General features: G+C 38.0%; 1 protein-coding gene across 20 annotated transcripts in view; it reads right to left on the bottom strand.

Moving 5' to 3' along the window:
• LMO7 (LIM domain 7) overlaps positions 1-23,957 on the bottom strand; it is a 197,361-nt gene that overhangs the window by 36,431 nt on the left and 136,973 nt on the right. For 10 of the 20 annotated variants that reach the window (XM_038569778.1, XM_038569762.1, XM_038569765.1 and 7 more), the window contains 10 exons: positions 22,711-22,741; positions 21,617-21,730; positions 17,693-17,891; positions 13,935-14,187; positions 13,313-13,597; positions 12,725-13,003; positions 12,221-12,421; positions 10,642-11,361; positions 9,649-9,678; positions 2,028-2,145 (listed from right to left, as the gene is read on the bottom strand). In XM_038569778.1, coding sequence (XP_038425706.1) covers positions 2,028-2,145; positions 9,649-9,678; positions 10,642-11,361; positions 12,221-12,421; positions 12,725-13,003; positions 13,313-13,597; positions 13,935-14,187; positions 17,693-17,891; positions 21,617-21,730; positions 22,711-22,741 — 2,230 coding nt within the window. The remainder of the gene's footprint in view (positions 1-2,027; positions 2,146-9,648; positions 9,679-10,641; positions 11,362-12,220; positions 12,422-12,724; positions 13,004-13,312; positions 13,598-13,934; positions 14,188-17,692; positions 17,892-21,616; positions 21,731-22,710; positions 22,742-23,957) is intronic. The other 10 variants (XM_038569772.1, XM_038569771.1, XM_038569777.1 and 7 more) reach the window with 6 other exon arrangements.

The following is a 23,957-nucleotide window of genomic DNA, read 5'->3' as shown; positions in this document are numbered from 1 at the left end:
CCCATTTCACAAAGAATGCTAAATGCTTGTAATTGGGTGCCAGGTCAGAAAGATCAGGAATTGTTTCAAATTCATTTTCATCTCACTCCAATAATCTGGCTGTTGTGTGAAATGACATATTTCACTAGTACAAGTATAAGAGATAAGATTATACTGGTTCCGCATAAACGCACACTCTGTCTTTCATTTAACATACACCGGGCTTGATCCCTGCTTTGAGGCAGAGGACCACAAACATGCAGACACATAACACGTGGGTTCCCTCAAGGAACTTGTTGGTCTTGAAGGGAATGGGACTCATAAATAATACTTCAACAGTGGGTATGATTGGATTGCACAGATGGTGAGGGTCTGAAGGAGAGAGAGTGGTCAATCGTACTCCAGGCAGGGGCAGGCAGAGTTTGAAAAGGCTTTCCTGGGGAGCTCAGCCTTGAGTATATGATTTTAAAGCAGGTAAACTCCACCTAACGACAGAGCAATAAGGAAGATCCCATAAGAAAAGTGATCTTTTTCCCACAGTCCCAGGAACAGAAGTCTAACGCAGCTGGGTGACCCCAGGATAGTCAACCTCATTTTGCTTTTAAATTAGCTCTAGCAGCCTAAGCTGTTGTGACACTCAAGGGTTTAAGACATTTTGGGTGGCCCAGACTTTTCCATGTCTCCAAAATAGAGAAATGCCATACTAAGAACTGCTAGTGCATTCCAGTCCAAAGAGAAGCACATCAAGTTCTCAGACTAAATGAGATTGGTTTATACCCTTAAGATTCAACAGAGACACTCCTGTTCAAAAACAGCCTGAAGCCCGGGCACCAGGGTGGCTCAGTGGTTGAGCATCTACCATTGGCTCAGGGCATGATCCAGGGGTCCTGGGATCAAGTCCTGCATTGGGCTCCCCGCAGGCAGCCTGCTTCTCCCTCTGCCTATGTCTCTGCCTCTGTGTGTTTTTCATGAATAAATTAATGAAATCTTAAAAAAAAAAAAGCCTGAAGCCAACATGAACCACTTGCAAAAAGAACAAAATCAGTGTGCATTTAGTCCTACAGGATAATCAACATGAATTTTCATCTGAATTAATGGTTAACTCCTCAATACTTATTTTCACACCCGAAACCGTCCCCCATGTATTTTGGCAAAGTAACATTGAATTACTGTTTCTTAATCATTAAATTGAGTTCCCAACTAAAAGACACTGGAATTTAGAAATGCAGCCACAGCAGAGGGTTCTTCTTCATTTCATAGACTTTAATCTCTTTGAAAATGAAGATTTACTATCCCTGGTCCTTTTGTAGATTCTAACTCTACTCTTCCCATAAAGTTATCCTCAAACTCCTTTGGGTTTGCTCCGTATAATTTATCTATTGTATCTCTAGACACTCCCTTGGTTTGTAACAATTACCCCTTTCAAAAAAAGTCAAGCTTTTTTTCCTCCAGGGACAAAGCTAAATATTAAGTCTGTGTCCATATAAACAACTGGATATAAATCAGCTCTGTGAAAACATCTAAAATTGATTCATATCAAACAATTACTTTTCCAACCAAAATTTTTCTCCTAGTTATATTTCTTACTTCTCCCCAATTCTCTATTAACTCTGAGAGCCCCCTTCATCTCTCCCTGCTAATGCCAAGACTGTTCTGGACTCCCTACTCCTCTGCTACTCCTAAACTTTGATCCAAGTCTTTTCCCTTCTCAGGCTTCAATAACAACAGTCATACCCCAAATTCAACCGACCAAAGCAAGTGAACAAATTAACCGTGCTATAAGGAGCAGATTCACATTTTTGAGAATTCAGAGAATATTAGAAAATAAAGATCCTATTACATTTTTCACAGTGGCTTTAAAATAGGAAACAGTAATAGGCAAAAAAAGGCATGCAAATCTTTTTAAAGGAAGCTAGTCACATTTTCTGTAGAACTGAATTCTGTAGCAAGGAAAATCATCTCCTACTGATATTCTTTAAAAGAAGCAAGGAAGAATCAAGAAGTACATTCACCTAGTCTTCCCTTCTCCCATTATAAAAAGTACTCACATCTTGCCATTTCTGATCTTGTTCTTTTAATTGTGATTTTATTTTCTGCATCTCCTCGTAACGCAGCTGACGCAAGTTCTGAATATCCTCTGCGCTGACATCACTCATGGACTTACTCCTACAACAAAAATACCCATGGTAACCAAGGTTCACATGACCCGATTTAGGGTTAAAACTGGAAGGATGGGCTTTTGTTTGGAAATTCCATCTAAATTTCTGCTGTACTACCTAGACGTTATAGTGATAATATCACAGAAATAGCACTACAGAGATAAATGGTGTTTTTCCAAAATGCAGAAACAAGAGCCTAACACTCAACTCAAGTGTGAATTCTTTCACAAAATGGCTAAGCAAGCCCTGTTTGAGTCTGAAAAAGAAATGTTCAAGTTTGGAGTGGTCCATGCATAAAAGGATTGCTTTAGAAAGAACTTTTTGTTACAATCATCTGTATTTTCTCTCTCCTCCAAAGATAACCTTATAAGGTTTGGCTGCCTTTTCTGGGCACTTATTAAATAATTTAATGATACCTGATATTTTCTCCTCAAGTTCATTATCACAAAAAAAGTGTTACTTCTTCTCAAGGATTCTCTAAGATCCACCCCATTACTGCACTAGACTTATTCTCAAAGCACTGTAGGTAGTTAATAACAGACAGTTATAATAGAAGGACCTTTAAAGTCTTCTGTTTTATTAAGGCAGATTTCACATCTCCCAATGTGTGATCTTGTCACGAGTATGTCCTGAGAATTAGCTCTCAGCTCAACTTAGAGTAGAACCAATGAGCAGAGCGGGGTGGTGTTAGACATGAGGTACATGGAAGGGATGGTAAATCGCACTGAAGAATAGGGTAGTGAATATGGAGTAGTCCAGTTTGAATACTGGAGAGCTGGTAGGAATGAAAGAGATGGAGCTTTTGAAGGTGGAGTACCCAGCATGTGCTTTCCTACAGAACTTTTTTTTTTAAGATTTATTTATTTATTCATGATAGAGAGAGAGAGAGAGAGAGAGAGAAGCAGAGACACAGGTAGAGGGAGAAGCAGGCTCCATGCCGGGAGCCCGACGCAGGACTCGATCCCAGGTCTCCAGGATTGCGCCCTGGGCCAAAGGCAGGCGCCAAACGACTGGGCCACCCAGGGATCTCCCTCCTACAGAACTTTCATAATGCACTTTGGATTTTATTTCATTGTAACAGGCTCTGCTTTATTTAAGTAACTTATTTAAGTAACTCTACATCTCCTTCTTGAGGCTTTAAATTCCACCCTCCCCAAGATTTTGCTATCACCACATTTCTTTTGTAACATGCTTGCCCTTAGCTAGCTCAGGAATTCAATTAGTCTCTATGCAAATGATTCCCAATTCAGAGCCCAGGGCCAGGCCCTCCCTTGACTCAATTCCAATTACTTGTTGCATAAATATCTGCATGGATATCCCCCTAGGCACCTCAATTGTAAAAGGACCAATTGAAATAATACCTAGGAAGGATTCTGCAAACTATAACTCACTAAACACATGGTTATTGTTGATGTAGCCAAATGCAACCCTGTCCCCAAACCTGCTTTTCTGCTTGTGGCTGTTAATGGTGTAACTTGCTTCCAATCATCCACATTTGAAACCTAAGAACCATTTTTCACCTTTGCCTCTCCCTTCTCCCTACTTTCAATTAGTTATCAGTTCTTCTTATTCAGTGTCTTTTTCTTTCCACTTCTACTGCCAACACCCTAGATCAGAGAACACAGTCAACTCTTACCAACCCTTTCAAAGTAGCTTAAATTATCACCCAGCCTCCAGATCCAATGAGTCTGTCTTCAACTGTTCCAACATGAAAGCCCTTCATTGGTATATATGCCTTTGTAAATGCCACTCATTCCTCAGGATCCCTGAGACACTAAACACTGGATGGGCATGTGTAACTTTCTATTCATTCTCCACTTGAAAGTCTGACAGGCCACTAAAACTTGACTTGTCATAAACCAAAAACATGATCACTCACCCCACAACGTACTCATCAGTAAACTTCAACTCCATTATCTTGATTATAGGCCAAAAATCTTGGAGTCATCCCAGATACCTCTCTTTTTCTTATACATCATAACTGATCCCATCAGTAAATCCTGTCAGTCTGCTGTCTAATTAGAACTAGGACACAACCACTTCTCACCACCTCTGCCATTACCACCCTGATCCAAGTCATCACATCTCCCCTCTGGATTATTACAAAAATCAGTCTTCTTGCCCAACAGTGCATGCTCAACACGACTGCCAGAGGGATCTTCTCAAAGTTACCCTCAGATGGTGATATCCCTGTACACTGCATCTATCAGGTTCTTTCCTTCTCACATGAGCTCAAAGTAGGTTCTTCTAAGATCTAAGACATTACCTGGATCCTGCCCACCTCTCTCTGCTCATCTCTTGTCATGTTCCCCTTTACTTATTCTACTCTAGCCAACTGGTTTCCATGCTGGGGCTAAATCTCTTGCTCTTCGGCTTGCTCTTCAACCTGTCTAGAATGGTCTCCAACCAGCCATGTGGCTTATCTCTCACTTCCAGTCATCTGCTTGAACATTACACTAAGCGTTTCCCTCCCTGACCACCCTACATAAAAGAACAAGTGCCCCTCCCTCTCCCTTGGCCTCCTCATCCTTCACTCTTTCTTCCCATAGCATTTCTCCCCACATCATTTACTGCCATTTGAAATGTTTATTTACACATCATCCCGTAAGATTATAAAGCAAGGATTTGGCCTGTCTGCTCCTCTATCACCTATGCCTAGAAGAGTGCCCAGCTCATAGTAGGTACTGAAAAATGTGTTGGTCTAGAGAATATTCTATCACATTGGTGATAATTCCTATCTATTCCATGCCAAAAGTGGTCTGGCCTTCCTCTCCACTTCTCTAGTGCATTAGCTATAGCTTTCTCCTGGCATTAACATTCAGCATTACAGAGTATATAGGTGTGTGTGTGTGTGTGTGTGTGTGTGTGTGTGTGCGCTTAGTTTATCTCCCTCACAGGTCCACATGTTTTTTGGGGAAAAACACCTTAACACATAACAAGGCATGCAGGATACATGTACTTAACACCTGTGGCAAGAATGAGGTACATTTTATCATATTTAACCAAGCAAAATAAACTCAATAGGTTTCTTTTTGTGTGCATATGATAAATCAGCATCCCTCCCTAAAGTTTTATAAAGAAAGCTTTTTAAGATTTATTAAAGAGTATTAAGGAATTAAATAGAATATATATAAAATTATATATAGGATCTTTAAAAATATATATTTAGGGGCATCTGGGTCGCTCAGTGGTTGAGCATCTGCCTTTGGCTTGAGTTGTGGTCCCGGGGTCCGGGGATCAAGTCCCACATCCTGCTCCCCACAGGGAGTCCGCTTCTCCCTCTGCCTATGTCTCTGACTCTGTGTCTCTTGTGAATAAATAAAATATTTTGTATGTATGTATATATATTTATATTTATATATACATATATACACATTTAAATAGGTATGACTATAAACCTGATTTAATGAATTCGAAAATATAAATTATAACTACACAGAATAACACTTTTGTGCTAATACTTTAACAGATGCACTAAAAAGAGGGAAGAAAAAAATTTTCAGGATCAAGGCATGAGAGAAATCTGAATACCTAACACATAAGGTTACATAAGTTCCAGAACAAACCTAGAAATGCCAATATTTTAATATTCTTTTGGTGAGAGGGAAGGCTGGATAGTCTCGGCTGACCCAGACATGTCCATGTGTGTTCTCTTAGCTCTCATCCTCCTGCCCCATAAAACCTTACATGTGCCTTTTCAGAAAACATATTCACCATGGGCAAAGGTTACATCACCCTCCTGGGATCTCAGAGCACAGGGCCTGGTGCCCAGGAGGAGGTCCCCAGTGTGAACCAAGTGAGCCAAACACTGTCCAGAGTAGACTAATCTCTGTGTAAGGCAGGAATGGGAGTTCCCTTTGTTCCCTAGGGTGTAAAGTTACCTAAATAAAGCCTGAGCACGTTCCACGCAGGCTGAATCAAGCACTGAAAGACTGGGGTGAGGGTTCCAGGCCTTGCAGTGGCACCAATTTTCACCCCAACCTAACATCATTTAGCTTCTCTGATCCGCAGTTCCTTGTCTTCTAAACAAGGAAGGGATTATTATGAGAAAAGGGCAAGGTTATACTGATTGTATTTTAATAACCACTGGTGCTATACACCAACTGTTCTTATTAAGGCAAACATGACTGCATGGGATCTCTTGAAAACTCACTCCCAGAACTGCTTCAGATTAGCAAGGTCACCCTAGGCCACACTGATAAAATCTAGAACTTTTTGAGTACATTAGTCTTCCAGCCAGATCATGAAGAATTCTTTCCTTATTAGAATTAACAGCATAACATTAAACTTCTGAGGGCTTACTGTGTGCCAGCAACACTGCCAAGTGGTCTACATGGATTATCTCATTAAATGATGCCCCTGTCCAGTTCTACCGCTCACTAGCTGTATGAGCTTTGGAGAGCTGGGATATCTATGTCTCTTTCTTCATATATCTACAAAGCATCTAATACCTCCCTACCTACCTCGCAGACTAGAGACAGCCTAAGAAGTAATATCTAAGACTTAAGGCATCAAAAAGGACCAACATGCAGAAAACTCCCCAAATATAAAATCACCGAAACAGCAAGTAGAAATTCCATGATACTAAGTGCAGAGTCCCTGGAGTTTCAAACCTTTAAGGGAAGATAGGAATATACTTATTTACGCACTTTTAAGTATATTTCCATTAGGTGCTGTAGGAATTCTCTGAAGCATAATCAGTACTAAAACCTGGAAAATAGGCTGCAGAGTAACTACAAACTAGAACGATAATATAAGGAACTTTTCATTTATAGGTTTAGAATCTAAATCAGATTTTCCCAATAGCACTATTGATAGTTTGGGGGTTGAAAATTATTTATTGTAAATATAATTATTTATTATATCCTGCACTACAAGATATGAAAGCATGGCTTGTAGAAAACCCCCATCCTCAACCCACCCAGTATAATAATCAGAAATGTCTGTGGGAAAAAAAAGAAAGAAAGAAATGTCTGTGGACATTACTAAATGTCCCTAGGTACAAAATCCCCAGAAACTCACATCAACTTTATTTGCCCTTCCTTTTTGTTGCCTTAGGTGTCCTTACTGTTCTACAGAATCTTTTCATCAAAACTCATGCATGAAATGCAGATCTCTTAGTTTTCTTTGATTACAACTTAACTTTCGGTTTTCACTTCCTGTTGATATTGGCAGTAGACTGAATGGCTCAGTCATATTACAAATTATAACTATATACCCTTACAACAACTTTGACATTCACAGGTTCTGCCAAGAGGCATCATAACCATATTTTCAAATGTCAAGGAACCATAGACAAATCCATGCAACACAAAAGCACACGTGACAAAAGGACTGCCACATATAAAGCATATTAAAAATAAACAGAGTGACAGATGTTAAATGCCAAATAAAAAGCAAGCTCAAAATGAATAGTCTAAGACTTCAAGAGGTAATGTGCATTTCTCTTTCACCTGGTCCTTACCAAAAAGAAAGCATTCGTGTTATAGGCAGTCATTTTTCAATCACAGGATGTTAAGTAATAATGATTTTCCAGCTAAGTATTCTAAGCTTAAAACTGTACAGTATGTCCAAGAAATACCATTAAGAAACACCACTTGTCTCCTGTTATATGAACAGGTCTATAAACAGGAAATAAGTTTGATATTAAATGCTAATACTCAATCCAATTGTTGTTTTCATTGCAGCAAATCAGTTTAAGAAAAATATTGGTAACTGATAGAACACCAAAAAAAAAAAAAATCCCATATAAAAGGTTTGATTACAAGTGGGTATAAAACTTTAGTTTTCTGAAGACATTCGTTTTTACTTTCCATTATTTGACAAATCATGCATTATTCATCAGTCTCAGTTAGACAACCTTGCTTATTTGTGCTACCTTGGCACTAAACTGCAAGGGGAACAGGCTTTAAAACAAATACTGTACCACACAAGCAACAATCTTGAGAGAGTCTATAGAAAATTATTTGCGGCTGCTAGCTATAGTCAGAAAAATCCTTAGCTTTCTGAACTTGGCATTTGGGTTTCTCTTCTCCTTTCTTAGCCATCCAGGGTATCCCTATGGAGGAACATATGCAGTCACTGAAATAGCTGCACATGTCTACACTCTGATCAACTACTTGTATTCATGTACTCATATCCTCTTTAAGAAAAACTGCTTATATTATTAAGTCTTATTAGCAATGAAAATAACCTAAAGTTTTCATTCAAAATGCTCAAAGCTGCAGAGATTTTTTTCCATCCGTTAAAACAGCTTTCCCATGATGAATGGAGATTAGCAGATGCTTAAGCATCATGCTGACAAGTGCCTGATTCACCCTCACCAATGAGAAAGCTTTAAGCCCTTGAGAAGCTGGACAAGGAATAATATGCCTTTATGTGGCATACTGAAAGCATGTTGGGAGCCTGATTTTTTAAAATCAGTGGCTGAGAAGTATTTGCAATTAGTTGTCCTTGACTCAGTTACACTTTTGACACCTAGAATGGTTATATTGCTTCACGTAGTAATGTTAGCAAGTTCTAAGATTTCTACACTTTAAAAAATTATCTAATGCTACCAAAACTAGAGATTCTTAGACATGACATAAATCCCAGTAGGGGAAGATACTTAGTTACTAAGGCTTCAGCAGATTAAAATATTTGACATACTTAAATTTTCTTCTTGTTCAAAACCTATTAGCAGTTAGATTTACAAAGTCACAGGAAGTCTAATGGAAAATATTAAGATGCAGCCACCTGGTTATTCTGCACTACGAATGAATGATTCTACAGTGTGCAGTAAAAAGTAAAAGTATGGTAGCATTTGCTTTAACTCTCCATTACTCTAGAATTGGGAAGCATTTCTAGGAAATTTTAGATTTTAATTTTTGCAGTTTTGGAAAGTTGATTTGGCTTTGTAACACAGCCACATTATAACTTTTTACCCTAATCAGTAATCATGAAAATGTTTCCAAATTCTACTAAGGGAAGATTAATGTCGTTCCTCATCCCAACCAATAAAGCTCCCCATAAGCTGAGAGTATATAGATAATACCAATTGTATGAATTCCACCTTCAAAGTAAATGCTAGTTTTCCTTTTCCATCATAGATTTTCTAAAATATCTTCATTTGGGCTTCAACATCCAAAAGCAAGAATTTTGGTCTATGTAGCAATCAAATACTAAACTAAATATACCTAATCTTAGGCAAGTAGTTGTGTTACTTTTAATTGACTCCTTAGATTAAAAAGAGAGAGAAAAGAAAAAAAGGAAAAACAGATCTGAATTTTAAACTTCTAATAAAAACAAAATCTATTGCAGTCATATGGCACTTCATGCACTGCATACTCAGACACAGATATTTTACTATTAGGTTGCAAAATTAAGAAAAAATTTCCCATTTTAAAAATTACATGCACAGCACACAGCATCCCCATTTAGTGACATGCCAGGATAGAAGTGCAGTGACATATTACACAGAAGACAAACAATATGCAAAGATGTTTTTTCCACTGTGAACTAAAAAACTTACCCATTCTCACCATAAATCTTTTGAAAGAGTCTAAGAAATCAGAAAACCAAAAAATTAAAAGTCACTTTTTAATTGTTTACTTTTTAAATGTTCAATAATTTTAACTTAAGATTCTAACTAAGAGATGGACAAATCTCAAAAGATTTTATCACATTATTCTTGATAATGTCTTTGTTTCTAATTAATCTCATACCTCAAGGAACCATATTAAGTGAGATAAAGAGGTTCCTAATTTGCCTTGAACCAACAAATCCATAACAAAAAGCTTCCTGCTTCTGGAAATTGAAGTTAGATTTGGATCTACTGATTTTAATCAACCTTGTATTTGTCCATCCCAAAGTTCAACAGGCTGAACATCAAAATGACAAGTTGCATAACACATAAATGCAGACACATTATTATCAAAATAGCCATAATTACATACAGGTAAAATTTAGCAGACAGCAGATAACATCCATGCATCTTAATAAAGTTTGCACTGAATTTTAAACTATAAATTTAAAAAGTCACATATTAATAGTCCAAGGAACCTAGGTCAGAAACAAAAATCATAATCAAGTTAAATAAAACTTGCAATGCCATATTTTAAGGGAAACGTTTCAAAATATAAGAAATGAAGAAAACCACAACCAGACTGTTTCAAAAATGCCTGGACGTGCAAATATAAAGTCTCTAAACATAGTTGGAAAACACTTTCACGAAACATCACGTTGCAGATAGCACTGTAGTCTTCCTCAAGGCCAAAGGCAAAGTTTGCATCTACATCTTTTTAAACAGGCCTCACTCAAGCAGTTGATTTAGAGATGTGCAAATATGGAATTGCACTTTTTCCATGAAATCACTATAGGTTTCTCACAATATACACTTTTACAGGATGCTTCAAAACGGCTCATGACATGCAGAGTTGGGCGATACAATGCCACTTTCTCACACAAGAAAAGTTATACAAGACCATCCATGACAAGCAAAATCCTTGCAGAAACACACTCTGACCTCTCAACCATCAGCCGTTTCCTGTGCCTAAGTCGGCTGGCCTCTCGGATGGCCTCCCACCTCCGCAGGTCCGCCTCACTGCAGGGACCAGGAGTGAAACTGACAGGAGGCACAGTCGTCCCCAGCTGCCAAGACTGGATCTTGCGAGTCAACATGTCATCTCTCTTCTTCCTGGAGGAAGGCACTAACACTCCACAGCTCTTTCTTTTTTCTTTGGATGGGTGTGTCCTTTCAAGTACGCAGAGAAATTTTGCTTGAATTTCTGGAGGAAGAGTCCAGGGTTCGGGGAGAGGGACTGGTTGGTATCTCTCTGGGGCCCCTGACAGAGGCACCTCTTTCTTCTGCGCTGGAATTCGGCGAACAATCATGTCATCTTTTTCTAGATCTGGGAGTACAAGTTCACCTTCTCTACACTGCAGAATTATATCTCGCTCTACAGAATCATCTGGCTCGGAAAACCTTCTCAAGTCTTCGAAAGCCCGGAGAACATATGGATTTGCATGAAAAGCCCCAGTCTTTCTGACAAAGAAATCATCATTCTCCAAGTCAGGATCTAGAGTTGGCATCTCAAGGTCATCTCTTTTATACCCTGGTGCAGAAGAGAGATTCTTTCTGCGTGTTATGAGCCTTGGGCCGGCAGTGGGATCAATTTTGATATTTGTTTCAGAAGCTAAGATGTCATCAGAATATGTTTGGAGTGCCTGAAGTAATAAAAACTGACTAAAGCACAGAAAAGAAAAAGGAAGGGAGAATCTTATTAAGTTTAGGGAGAAAAGGTAATATAGGCAGCAGACCAACTAGCCAGTTCCCAGGGGTGTATTACTTTATGGAACCACAGGAGAGATTCTTGCTTGGAAGAAACAACTAGCTTTTAACGTTATCACCCGTGACCTTCTTGGATACCATTTAAAGAAGCAAATGCAGAGCATACTTCTCAAGAAAGGTGAGCACCATCCAGGCCAACTGACAGGACTAGAACATAGACAGAGCACACCTCCCTGCTGTACACACACTTGCTTTCATTCTTTTCTTATACTGTTAGCCATGGTGAGGTAGTCCCCATCCCAGAGAAACAGCAATGATGTTGCAGAGTTTGAAGAGCTGGTCATCAAGCACTTTATGCAAGTCAGCAGAATTAAAAAAAAAAAAATGCTGTGAAGCTTTCAAAAAGACCCTGATGAATGTTTTCTTTGCATTTTCCCACCAGACTTGTGTGCCCTGGTGTTTACATAGAAGTTATTTCCTTTCTCCACATCTCCACACATAACACAACCATAAAATTAGATCGACTTCTGTAGAAGCTTTTTAGAAATAATTTTCCAAAAGAACTGACTATGCCATGCGTAACTACGTACTATCTTGTACATTATTGTGCTGAAGATATTTAATTCTATAGATTCCCAAGCTTATATGCTCCCACAGAAAGCAATACATCAAACATTAGGCTTTTGTGCTAAATATTATGAATAAGGTTTCATGATCCAGCACATCATGGTCAGAGATTAATGTAGCAGCAGCAGCTGGCACAGGGTCCCAGGCCAGACTCAAACAGCAGGCAGGCTCATGCACACAGGTACACCTGGGCTCATCCGCAGAACCACTGGTTCTCCTGGCTGCATGGGTGTTCCGGGAGCTCCTGGCCCCTTTGGTAGCCAATTCCAGCAAGAGTGAACGTCTTTGGCAGTTGCTGTCTAGCCTATGCTTTGCTTTTTGGATTCTACTAAATATGGAGGAGCTTCTGTCAGAGCCCAAATCCTCATCCTCAGAATCTGAATTCCTCCTACCGTAGAGCAAGTGATGCAGAGAAAGGAGAAAAAGGAAGGATAGAGAGTTGGAGAAAACTATAATCACTGAAAGTCCTGTCATGCAAAAAGCTTTCTAAGATCCAGATCCTAAGGTTTAAATTTAAACGGCATTTTTTTTTCAGTTATAGAGGTTCTACAGAAACCTAGAGAAATTAGAACCTTTCTTTAGAGAAAATTAAAACCTTTCTCTTTCTCCCTCATAAAAAGCACACCTCAAATGCATCTAGCCGGGGTGCTGAATGAACACTAGAACAATGGAAACGTGCACAGAGACAAACCTGAATCCCTGAAATTCTTTATACCATGGTTTGTAAGTTTCTCTCTTTATTCTTTTCCAGTTCACATCTTCTGGGATCCAACATTTGGGAAGAAACTGATCAAAAGCATTCCCTGGGTTTGGCATGATGGGACTTAGCTTTCGCACATAAAGATCATCCTTTATGGTGTTGGGTGTCCTTGTCTTTTCTCTTTCCTCTTCCAAGTAACAAGAGGAGCTTGAAGTTTCTTGTACGGTTGGACAATTCTCGACATTTGTGCCCCAAGTTCTCCTCTCGTTACTGTTCAAAACATCCAACCAATTAAATTACTGAATGACAATTTGGGACACGCAACAAAAAGGCATGCTTTCTGGCTCACAAAGGTTGTACCACTGAATGAGACAAATTAGTTGCCACTCCCATCATCATAGCTCCTAGAACAAAGTTAAGGAATTATATAACAGCATTTCATTTAATTAGAGAATAGCTTGATATGCAAGGGCCAAAGATTATAAGATGTGTTAAAAAAAGACAAATTGCAAACAATCTGGGGTGTTATGTATTAAAATCAACATAACAGACATTCTGATCTTGGAAAATTTTTCTGACCTCGTCAATTTGTACAGCCCAGTGGCTAATGGGTCAGCAGGAGGAAACCTTTGTGAGCAAGAGCTAGGAGAGGTGGTTTTCGAGATGAAACACTCAGGCCTCTTTTTCACTCGGAATCTACGGTTGGCTAAGTCATCCAAAACTATGTCAGGCAACCTTCGTTCATCCTCGGAGTCAGAACCACTTTCAGAACCATACACCTCCTTCTGATAGCAAGCTGGATTTGAAAAATCCCACTCTGCTCTGCTAATTTGATGGGAAATTAAAGGATTCCCTGTGTGTCCACTGAGATCAATGAAGACAAAAAAAAAAAATGAAAGAAAATAACAGCTCACAATGAACAACAGAAGTCACCCAATAAGCTGAAAGATGTCAATAGGCTAAAAGCATGCATCTAAAAAAAGAACGGCACACCATAGGCTGACACTCTAAAATGGAAGAAATATCATAAGGATATGCATGACTAAAGATATGGGTAAGGAAAAAAATTTTTTCATTAGTGAAATTTATTATCTATGAAATACATTTTAAGAACCATTCCTTTTCCCATATTTAAATATCCCAGCAAATTCATAAAGCCTACTGAATTCTAAAACTCCATCATCAGCTCGCATCCCAGTACCTTGGAAATGTTCCATCTGCTTCTGGATAGACTGGGCTGGCCCAACTTCTTCTGTTATCCTCGTTTTTGTCCGGCTTTTTCTTTCTCAATGGCGCTGGCACATAGGATGGCTGTCTACTTTTATTGGGCAAAAAACGATTGAACGGTAAAGCAGTTTTTGGTTCAATTGCTGAAATCCTTCGATAGGACATATCATCTTTATTATAATCCTGCATTCTGGATGTAAATTCAGAATCTGTGTCACTTTCGCAACCTATAAAAAAAAGGCAAGAGAATCTGCTTTACTCTCCAGATCATTTGTCTAACTGAACCCACACAGCATGCCTGCTTTGCCTTTCCCTTGGAAAGCCAAGGCTCTTCTGCTAACTCTGGGGAATATTTTTAGAAATTGTCATGAAGTTGTGATAAGATCCATTAGGAGGAACTTGCTTTGCATACTGGAGGCGCATGCGCTACATTCTTTTACTGTTGTACATTCTAAGCACAAAAAGTCCGCATCAGCTGAACTCCTTTTCTTCCCAATCTTCCTTGCCCCTGTGACTTTACATAAAATTTATTGATGAAATACACATGAATATGTAGCAATCAAGTCAAGGACACCTAAAATGAGATCAAAGAGTCATTCAAGGTAAAGTCCATAATTTAAAATAAAGCATGCCATTGTCTCAAATTTCTGTGAGGTGAGAGATAAGGCAGGACATGCAAAGAGAAGCAGAAAGCATGATATCACAAAGGGGTTGGCTAGATCCTTACGAGACCCCTACAAGCAAGAGTCACACATCAGATAGGAGGTTGGGACTTCAGAAATCATTTGGTCCAACGGTAGATCAAGATTCATTCCTAAATCAACACACACAACTTAAGGCTTTTTCTGAGGGTGGCCATGGAAATACTGGGAACCGTGTGTTTTGATCCCAAATCATTCAAACACAAATTCAAAAGAATGCACTCTGATACACCTCAAGGTCAGATACAAAACTGATCTGTTTTCATAAAGTAAGTCTGCTCTTTTTTTAAAAGCTTTTATTTATTTATTCATGAAAGACACAGAGAGAGGCAGGGACATAGGCAGTGGGAGAAGCAGGCTCCATGCAGGGAGCCCGATGTGGGACTTGATCCCAGGACTTCAGGATCACGCCCTGAGCCGAAGGCAGATGCTCAACCACTGAGTCACCCAGGCATCCCTAAGTCTGCTCTTTTAAAGACACAGGAAGTGGGCAGCCCGGGTGGCTCAGTGGTTTGGCACCTGCCTTCAGCCCAGGGCCTGATCCTGGAGTCCCGGGATCGTGTCCCACATCAGGCTCCCTGTGTGGAGCCTGCTTCTCCCTCTGTGTGTGTGTGTGTCTCATGAATAAATAAATAAAATCTTTTAAAAAATAAATAATAAATAATAAAGACACAGGAAGAAAAGAGGCTACAAAATACTACTATAGATCCAAGCTGAGTTATCTCCCTTTTCTGCCCTTCTTTTCTTCCTGCCTCTGTGTATCTGGCAACAAAATCTGCAAATGTTGCTGGCTTCCCACCAGGGCTCTCTGGGAGGATGCCTGTGCCCTGTACCTAAGATCTGTTCCATGTTAGAATTTTTAAACTCAAAATCTTTTTATCGTTGAATCCAGTGAAGTTCCCTATGGAGTGGTAAATATCTTTAAAAAAAAAGATTTTATTTATTTATTCATATGAGAGAGAGAGAGAGAGAGAGGCGCATAGACACAGGCAGAGGGAGAAGCAGGCTCAATCCCAGGTCGCCAGGATCACGCCCTGGGCTGAAGGCGGTGCTAAACTGCTGAGCCACCTGGGCTGCCGGTAAGTATCTTTGATAGGGTAAGAGGTCTCGTATAAAACTAAGGACTTTGCAATGCTCTTAACCTAAAAATAATATCCTCGTGGTGGTGATGAGTTTGGGATTACAACGCAGTAGGTAGCAAAATTTCAGTACACTGATTACAAAAGTCTGATCATTGGGGTGGGCCACAGGCTTTTCTTTTCTCCCTCAGTTGCAATACTAAGTCTTTACTTCCACCCTCTTTAAACAAGCTCTGCAACTCCTTCCCCAATATCGGGAAACAGTGTGACAGGGGCCTTCTGCTTTTTGTCACTTGTACCAGGCATCCACTCCAACAAGTATCTAAGGAGAGGACTTCCATTCCACACCATGGGACCATTATCCTGGAACCAACAGAAGCCTGTCTATTCCCACACACCTTGTCTTTGTCCGTTAATTCTTTGTTGGCTGGATATATATTCAAACACTGCATGTTTTCGGTTATTCAGTCAGGACAAAGGGATATAGTGCCTTAAGAATTTCAGCCTCTGCTTTTACAGTTTTAATCATTCAGATGAATTATAAACTCAGATTCATTTCCTTAAAACCTTAATAGTCATCTAAGCTATGAAAACATCACACTCTCAGAACAGACAACCAACAAATGCAGCAGTAACTATAAAAGGTTAATTAACTCTTAGATAGGTATTCACTTTTTTTTAATTTAAAGTGTCAATACTACTCTAAAACCTAATAATTTGAGGTTTTGAAATGCTTTATTTGTTGATTAATTTTCTTCAAAACCAAAGCCATGGTAGTATACGGCTTCTATGTAAAATTTATACCAGAACAACAAGAACAAAGATTGTTATCGATGGTTGTATGCTGAACTATTTAGGACAAGCATAATGTACTCTGAGGTATCTCAAAAAAGCAAGATGTATAATTAATGTATAGAGAGGGGTAAACGTGATAAAGTAAACACAGTACAATGTTATTGACCTAGGTAGCTGGAACACGGGTATTCACTGTAAAATTCTTTCAACTTTGCTGATATTTAAATGTTTTCTAATAAGAACACTAGGAAAAACAAGTAAAAATATAAAATTATCAATATAACCAGCAAAGTAAAATCCCTAACAATCTAGCATAAGTTCATGACTGAACTCTCAATTTTTTCATGTTGGTGGCAGAAGCACAAAAATTTAACTTGTGGTTTCAGTCTACTCAAATTTGAATTGCTAGAGGTACACAGGCAGAAATTTCTGACACCACCTAATAGCCACTGGAAGAAGACACGCATTTAAATAACTGATTTGACCATAAATATTAGGCTTTTGAAAGAAGGTTCCTCCAATAACAGGGTAGCTTTCATTTATATGTTCTTTCCTCACTCTGTCCTGGATTCACTCTGACCCTAATAGAACCAAAAGAGGTTTTCAAATACCACACTAGTATGGCTATTTAGTTTATCAAAGGTTAGCATAATATTCTAGCATAATAGGTATCAATAATTACTTGGAAGAGAACTATAGAAATATTTTGCTTGCTTTTTCTTAAATTTTTTTATCATTTGAGAAGCAAATTATTCAAGAACTACAGGAGGCTTTTATAGAATCTTTTTTGTGTGTAGCTGTATCAGTGAATAGGCCTCAGAACACAGATTATTAAACCTGAATCTGGAAGAGAAGAGAATTAGGATAGATTATCTGATTGACTGATTGAACACGTCACAGTTAATGGTCTCCCCACCTGCCTCTAAATATGGAAGGGAAAAAAAGTGAAATTATTACCATTCTAGTGGTGATACAGGGAGGAAGGAATGAGAAAGAAAAAGAAACCCCCCAATATTCTAGTCTCTATGAAATTCACATCTTAATAAAATTTTTGCCCCAACAGTTTTTGCTCTATTTTTCTACTCTCTACCATTCCCAATTTTCTCTTAACATGCAAACAAATAAAAAATGAACTGACAGTCAAAAATGCAGCTCACCCTCACGTCCCCCTCTCAACGTAATATCAGAGGAGCAGCTTGTGAATGATCTAGACCCCAAAGAGTCCAAGCTTTCAAATGAATCTTCTCGCTTATGGTTGCCTGGAGAAGTAGGAAAATCTCCACGTTCAGCACACCAGATATCACCGTAACCACTGTCCCTGCCACTCCTTTTCAGACAGCTAGTGTCTTCAAGAGCCTAAAAGGAAAGGTTTTTTAAAAGAGTTACCATAAACTTCCAAAATCACGATCACATCATTACTTGTTTGCAGAGCTCAAGTTGTGCTATATTTGGTCAGTAAGACAATGAGATTTCCCTGTTAAACATAAAAAGAGTATCTGGCAAAAATTGGAGTATAAACCTGTAAATGTGTTCCCACAATACTTCGCACTTATGTAACAATAAGGAGGTATTTGGGAAAAAAAAAAAGGGAGGTATGCAATGTTATTTAATAAAAGTATAGTTTATTTAAAAATAAGGGGGAAACATTTTAATAGAAAGAAGAAAAGCTAATAACACATTCATTTGCTAAAATAAATGATTGATTATTTACATTTATCTGGTAATAAACATGAGAGGAATCAAAGCAAAATGCCAACCTTAATTTTGATACCCAAAAGGAGGTAAGTTAATAGGATTATAGTCAGCCTACCTCCAGGAAATATTTGGAAGGTTTATAATACAATCACTATAACTATTATGGTTTCTTTAAAAAAAAAAAAAAAACCCTTAAAAAAAGAAAGAAGGGGAAGGGCAGCAGATATACACCACAGAATTCATTCATTTTCATTGATTATAAAACCTAGATCTGAGCCAAGGAAAGCAGACTTGTTTGTGGACATTCCAAATTTACTTTCCCTGAACCTAAGTGTTTGTTTGGCTCACGTAAGACATATGTAGACATACAACAAACATGATTATAGGTGTGTAAACCATATGGAACTTGATTTAAAAGCATAATTTTGGGGGAGCCTGACTGGTTCAGTCAGTAGAGCATGGGATGCTTGATCTTGGGATTGTGAGTTCGAGCCCCATGTTCGGTGAAGAGATTATTTAAAAATAAAATGTTTAAAAATACATATATATAAATACATTATTTTGAATAACATTTCTCTATGATAATGTTAATAGCAAAATAAAACTGAACTTTTTAAAATTAGGATTGCAATAAAATTACAAAGTCCTTAGTATAGTCCCAATATATAGTAATCCAAGAATAACTAATAACTAATTTTTGCCTCAGAAAAGGTAAGTTGGTCATTAGTATATAAATCAGAAATGCTAGCTGCAGATGAGCAAAGTACAGAGACAGCTTAAAGAATATAATACTAACAACCAGATGTAATATGTGAATTGAATCTTGATTAAATCAGAATTCAGATAAAAATAAGACAGAAAAGAAAGTCAGGAGACAATTGGGAAATTTTGAATATGGACTTAATATTAGATAGAAGGAAATATTTATTAATTTCCTTCAGTATAATAGACATTGTAGTTATTCAGAAGAATATTTTTACTCTTAAGAGATGTATGCTGAGTTTTTGAGTGAGAGATCTGTAATTTACCTTGAAATGATTAAAGTAAAAACAGATAAATATAGTCATGTAAAGCCAGTAGGGGAAGGTGTTAATAATTGAATCAGATGGTACATATCTGGGTATTTGTTGTACAATTCTTTCAACTTTCAATTATGAACATTTTCAACATATGGATAACATTGAAAAAAAATGTGTACAATGCATAATTAGCAGCTGTCTTGGACATACTTTTGGCTGAGACTGGATCTGTCAATTCCTGGCTCAAATGTCTGACCAATGTAGGAAGCACCCATAAGATCTAGTAGATTTATGTGAGATCTCCTTTTTGTTAGATGCCAGACACACTGACATTAGAGTTGACATCTACTGTGAAAATGTAAGCACCTACATCTTGTACTGTATTTCCAAGGAGCTGGGGGAGCTGGGCCTAGAGCTGAAACCACCAAAATACTTCTCGAAATATAAAAAAATTTTAAGTACATCTTTCATTTCATCAGTTTTCTCAGACATGTACTCGTTGAAGTCCAGAGTCCTGAACACAGAGTAAGATGACTTTTGACCTCATAAAATGTTCAAGTTATTGGTGATGGGTAACCTCAGTTATAAAAGAACCTGAGTCTGGCCCTGGTACCTGGTTTTTATGAGGACTTTCATCTGACAAGTCATCTAAAATGAATCACCTCCAGTTTATATGATGACTCAGGTACAACAGCTTACCACGTAACTTTTTTAATTGACATTTTATATTGGCCATTAAGCATTTTCTATTTCAGTGTGAAACATCTGAACACAATAACTTTTTAACTGAACAGATGCAAAACAGTGATCATAGGTATTTATACAGTTCTTATGGCTATCCTCATCCCCATGGAATGGAAACAACTGCAGTTTTATCTATCAAAATGTTTTATCGACTCTGGTTTTGACACTGCTGGCAGGAAATAGCTTTTAATAAAGCATTCCCAGCACAAATGCTGTACTAGGATTATTCAACCTGAGTCAGACTGCCATAAAAAGAACCAAAGGCGTAAGAGAGCACTAATACAGGAGCCAAAGTCCCATATTATTTTTAACCATAAGTTTTCCTAGCTGACATAACTGTAAAGCAAGGTTCTGTTCATATCTCAAGCCACCTGGACATTCATCCATCGCTATCTTATCCTCTCCCACTGTGGTGACCTATCTGTTCATCTGTCTCGGTCAGACAGTAGTACTCTAGGAGGATGCGCCTACTGTGAATGTTCTCCCAACATTTATAAGGCTTGTGCAGAATAACTCTATAACCTGTATTAACCATTTCAAGCAATTTGAGGGAAACTCCCTCAACTCTCTATGATTCAAAAATAATAAAAAAATCAAGAAGGAATATCTTAACCATCTAAGCTCTGCAATCTCCGCTTTTACAATGTATGTGGCTGGGCTCAGGCAAAAGTATTTGAAGATCAGAGTAGATGTAAGGCAAGGTGCTCATTTTCATCCTGACCTAAAATTTCTATCTTCCAATCATGGTAACTAACTTTTATCACATCCTTACCATGTGCCAGAGATTAATGTTAAATACCTTCTTGGGACAGTATCATTTAATGGCCATAAAAATCCACAGAGCAACTACTATTAATTAGATGATGGTGTATTATTTTAGCTACTTATTTTCTTCTGAGCAATGCAAATTCCCCTATGTAAATATTCCCCTGGGGGAGTTAATTTTCTTATTTGGACCTTTGAAATGAAAATCTGATAGAGCTATGGTCAGCCCTGGCAGTTGACTCCCCTCAAACAATCGTTAAGCATTCAAAAGCTATAATACTGATTCCAAGATATAAAGGACTAGAAATGTGTCTAAGATGAAAGATTCTAATTTAAACCCCTTACCACATTACATGTAACAGCATTCACTGCTCTCTAGAAAACAGAAGCAATATGGCAGAACTATGAGGAAATTGGGAGTATAGAGGCATTAGAGATATAATGACCCATAACAAGATATTAAGATAGAGAAACTGAGTAATTTTCACACATGGTAATATATCCTGAAGCAGCTCTCTACAACAAGTTGAGTTCCTAATACAGAAAGAGCTAAGTTATATCAAGTGCCTTACAAAAGGAAGCAAATGAGCAGGTCATTGAATTTTCTAAAATTAAGAAATAAATAGCTAGACTCACTCCTTGGTGGTGGGCATATAAGACGAGCAAACAAATAAAATCCCTTTCTACCCTATAAAATCTAGAGTGGAGCACATATAACAGGAGCTGCCATATTTGTCAGAAGGCAGGAAGAAAGAAGAGGAGAAGTGGAAGGAAAGGAATACAGGGAGGTGTGGAAGAGGAGGAAAAAGTAGTAGTACTAGGAGCAGTAGTCATCTCATCCAGATGTGGTTTCCTTACCTTAGTCAGAGCTTGTCCTAAAAGATTCTCAAATGCTTTCAAATTAAGATAGGGTCCATTATAGTACGGGTTACTTTGTGCTTTTCTTCCCAACCAGTACAGTGTTATCAAAACCTTGAAAAAAATTCCACAAAACAACAAGATCAGTCTACTCAGTAACTAACTGCAAGTCCTAATGCAGGTGAGCACTCTAGACAGAAGACAGCGTATCTAGGTTGAAAAGTAGATTTTCTTCTCAATTATGTGAAGGAGAAGAGTCATTAAAAGTGTTAATTATTCTTAGATTTCTGTCTCTGAGCATATTCTCAGACCCAAAGCTCAGATTCCAACAGGTATTTGCATACTCTACTAGTACATACAAAGGAAAACATTTATGAAGACAGCAAATTATACTTTTAAAGTAATTAATTTTTCCAACAAACAGATTGAACCCTTAAAATCAGTGGTTCTCAGCTTCCTTAATAAGGAGATCTTGTGGGACACCCTGGGTGGCTTAGCGGTTGAGCGTCTGCCTTTGGCCCAGGTTCTGATCCCAGGATCCTGGGATCGAGTCCCACATTGAGGTCCCTGTGGGGAGCCTACTGCTTCCCCTGCTTCCTCTGCTTCCTCTGCTTATGTCTCTGCCTCTCTCTCTCTGTGTCTCTCATAAATAAATAAAATCTTTTTTAAAAAATAAGGAGCTCTCGTATTTTTTTAAAATAAAGCTGTCACACTTTTAGAAATTCTTCTAATATGCAGAATGTTAGACATAGAAGTACAGAGTTCTTAAACATTCGGCATTTTCACTTAAAGTCTGACCTGATGGTTTGACAAACTCCTCTGAAGATCCTGAAGTATGTTTAATTTGCCTTTCCCAGCTTTCTCACGTGTAAGGAGCCACTCCCCAGGTTTCATCTCCCCTCTTTCACCCCGTCAGAGGACATACAGTTTTAAGCTTATTTAAAACTTTGAGTTCCCGACTGGTTGGCTATTGGCAACAATTCCATTAGAAAAAGGATTCACAGTATATATCAGATATTTTTAGATCCTGCTGCCTTATTACAGAACATGTAAGTAAAAAAACCATTAATAATGTTCCCTTAAATATAGCTTACATTTTTCACTCTCCTATCAGTCTCTTCTTGCCTGTAAAGAGAAAAGAAAATGCCTATTAAGTAATATCTACGAGCCTTAAATTATTAAGTAGAAAAAACTCATTTTTGTTCTAAAATTCCATGAATATTAATACCACCTGGACATTCAAAAACCTTGGATGGCATATTAGCCATCAGAATTTTCCATATTCATTGATTTCATGAAATAGAATGGGTCCATTTTCTATAAAAAGCAAGGTTGTCCTTTTCTCATATTTTTCATTACAGTCTGATTTTTATAAACACACTATTTGCATTTTTTGTATTTTTATTTTAAACAATATTTAAACCCATTCAAAATGTGGGGGGGGGGGGATGTCAGTGTGCCTCATGGCACAAAAATGGGAAAAAAAAAAAAAAAAAAAAACCTTAAGAGCAGGGGAGGGGCAAGGGGAGTTTTGCACTGAGTTTTCTTTTCCATTGTCCATGGGTTTTTCACCTAAGTTTCTCAGAGTAAAATGCTCAGAGATCAGATCATGGTCCTGCAGATGCTGAGAATTACAGTTTAAGAAACGACCATGAAATCTCTCCCCGAAGAAATTTCACTCTGTCACAAGAATCCTGAGTTTTCTTCTACATCTGTAAAAGGGCATGATATTTATGGGAGAAATTAAAAGGAAGCAGATGTCACCACAATGTTGAAGAAGTATCTAGGTTGAAAAGTAGATTTGTTGTTACTTGACAAAGGGGACCCCCTAAAACTAATGTGCTTCCTGTCATTAGACACGCTGAAGCAGGATTGTTACTAATTCAAAGACTGGAGAAGACAAAACTAGGTGACTTCTAGCCTAAAAGTCTGTAAGTGGTATATTTTCAAGATAAAATGTATAAACATATATGTCATACGTACACAGGAGATATGTAAAATACATATCTAACATATAAGACCCATACACAGAAAAGAAAAAGAGGAGAGAATAAGCTCACAAACATTGAACTTAGCTTCCAAAGAATCAGTGAGACAGCTCCAGCCATTCTTTTCCATAAAACAATCATGAAGTGAAATGTACCTTAGAACAACATGCACCTCTACCTTCTCCAAAAGAGGACAAAAGTAAAATTTACAAGTTCTCATACTACTATGGAAATGTAAGCTGGTATAACTACTTTAACTTTTAATTTATTTGGTAATAGTTATAAAAGCTGAGTATATGTATTCTAGGACCCAGGAATTCCAATCCCAGGTATATACCCGACAGAAATGTTTA

The sequence above is a fragment of the Canis lupus genome, chromosome 22, assembly GCF_011100685.1.
Source record: "Canis lupus familiaris isolate Mischka breed German Shepherd chromosome 22, alternate assembly UU_Cfam_GSD_1.0, whole genome shotgun sequence".
Lineage (NCBI taxonomy): Eukaryota > Metazoa > Chordata > Mammalia > Carnivora > Canidae > Canis > Canis lupus.
The sequence above is the reverse complement of the archived record's forward strand: the minus strand, read 5'-3'. Positions and strand labels throughout refer to the sequence as shown.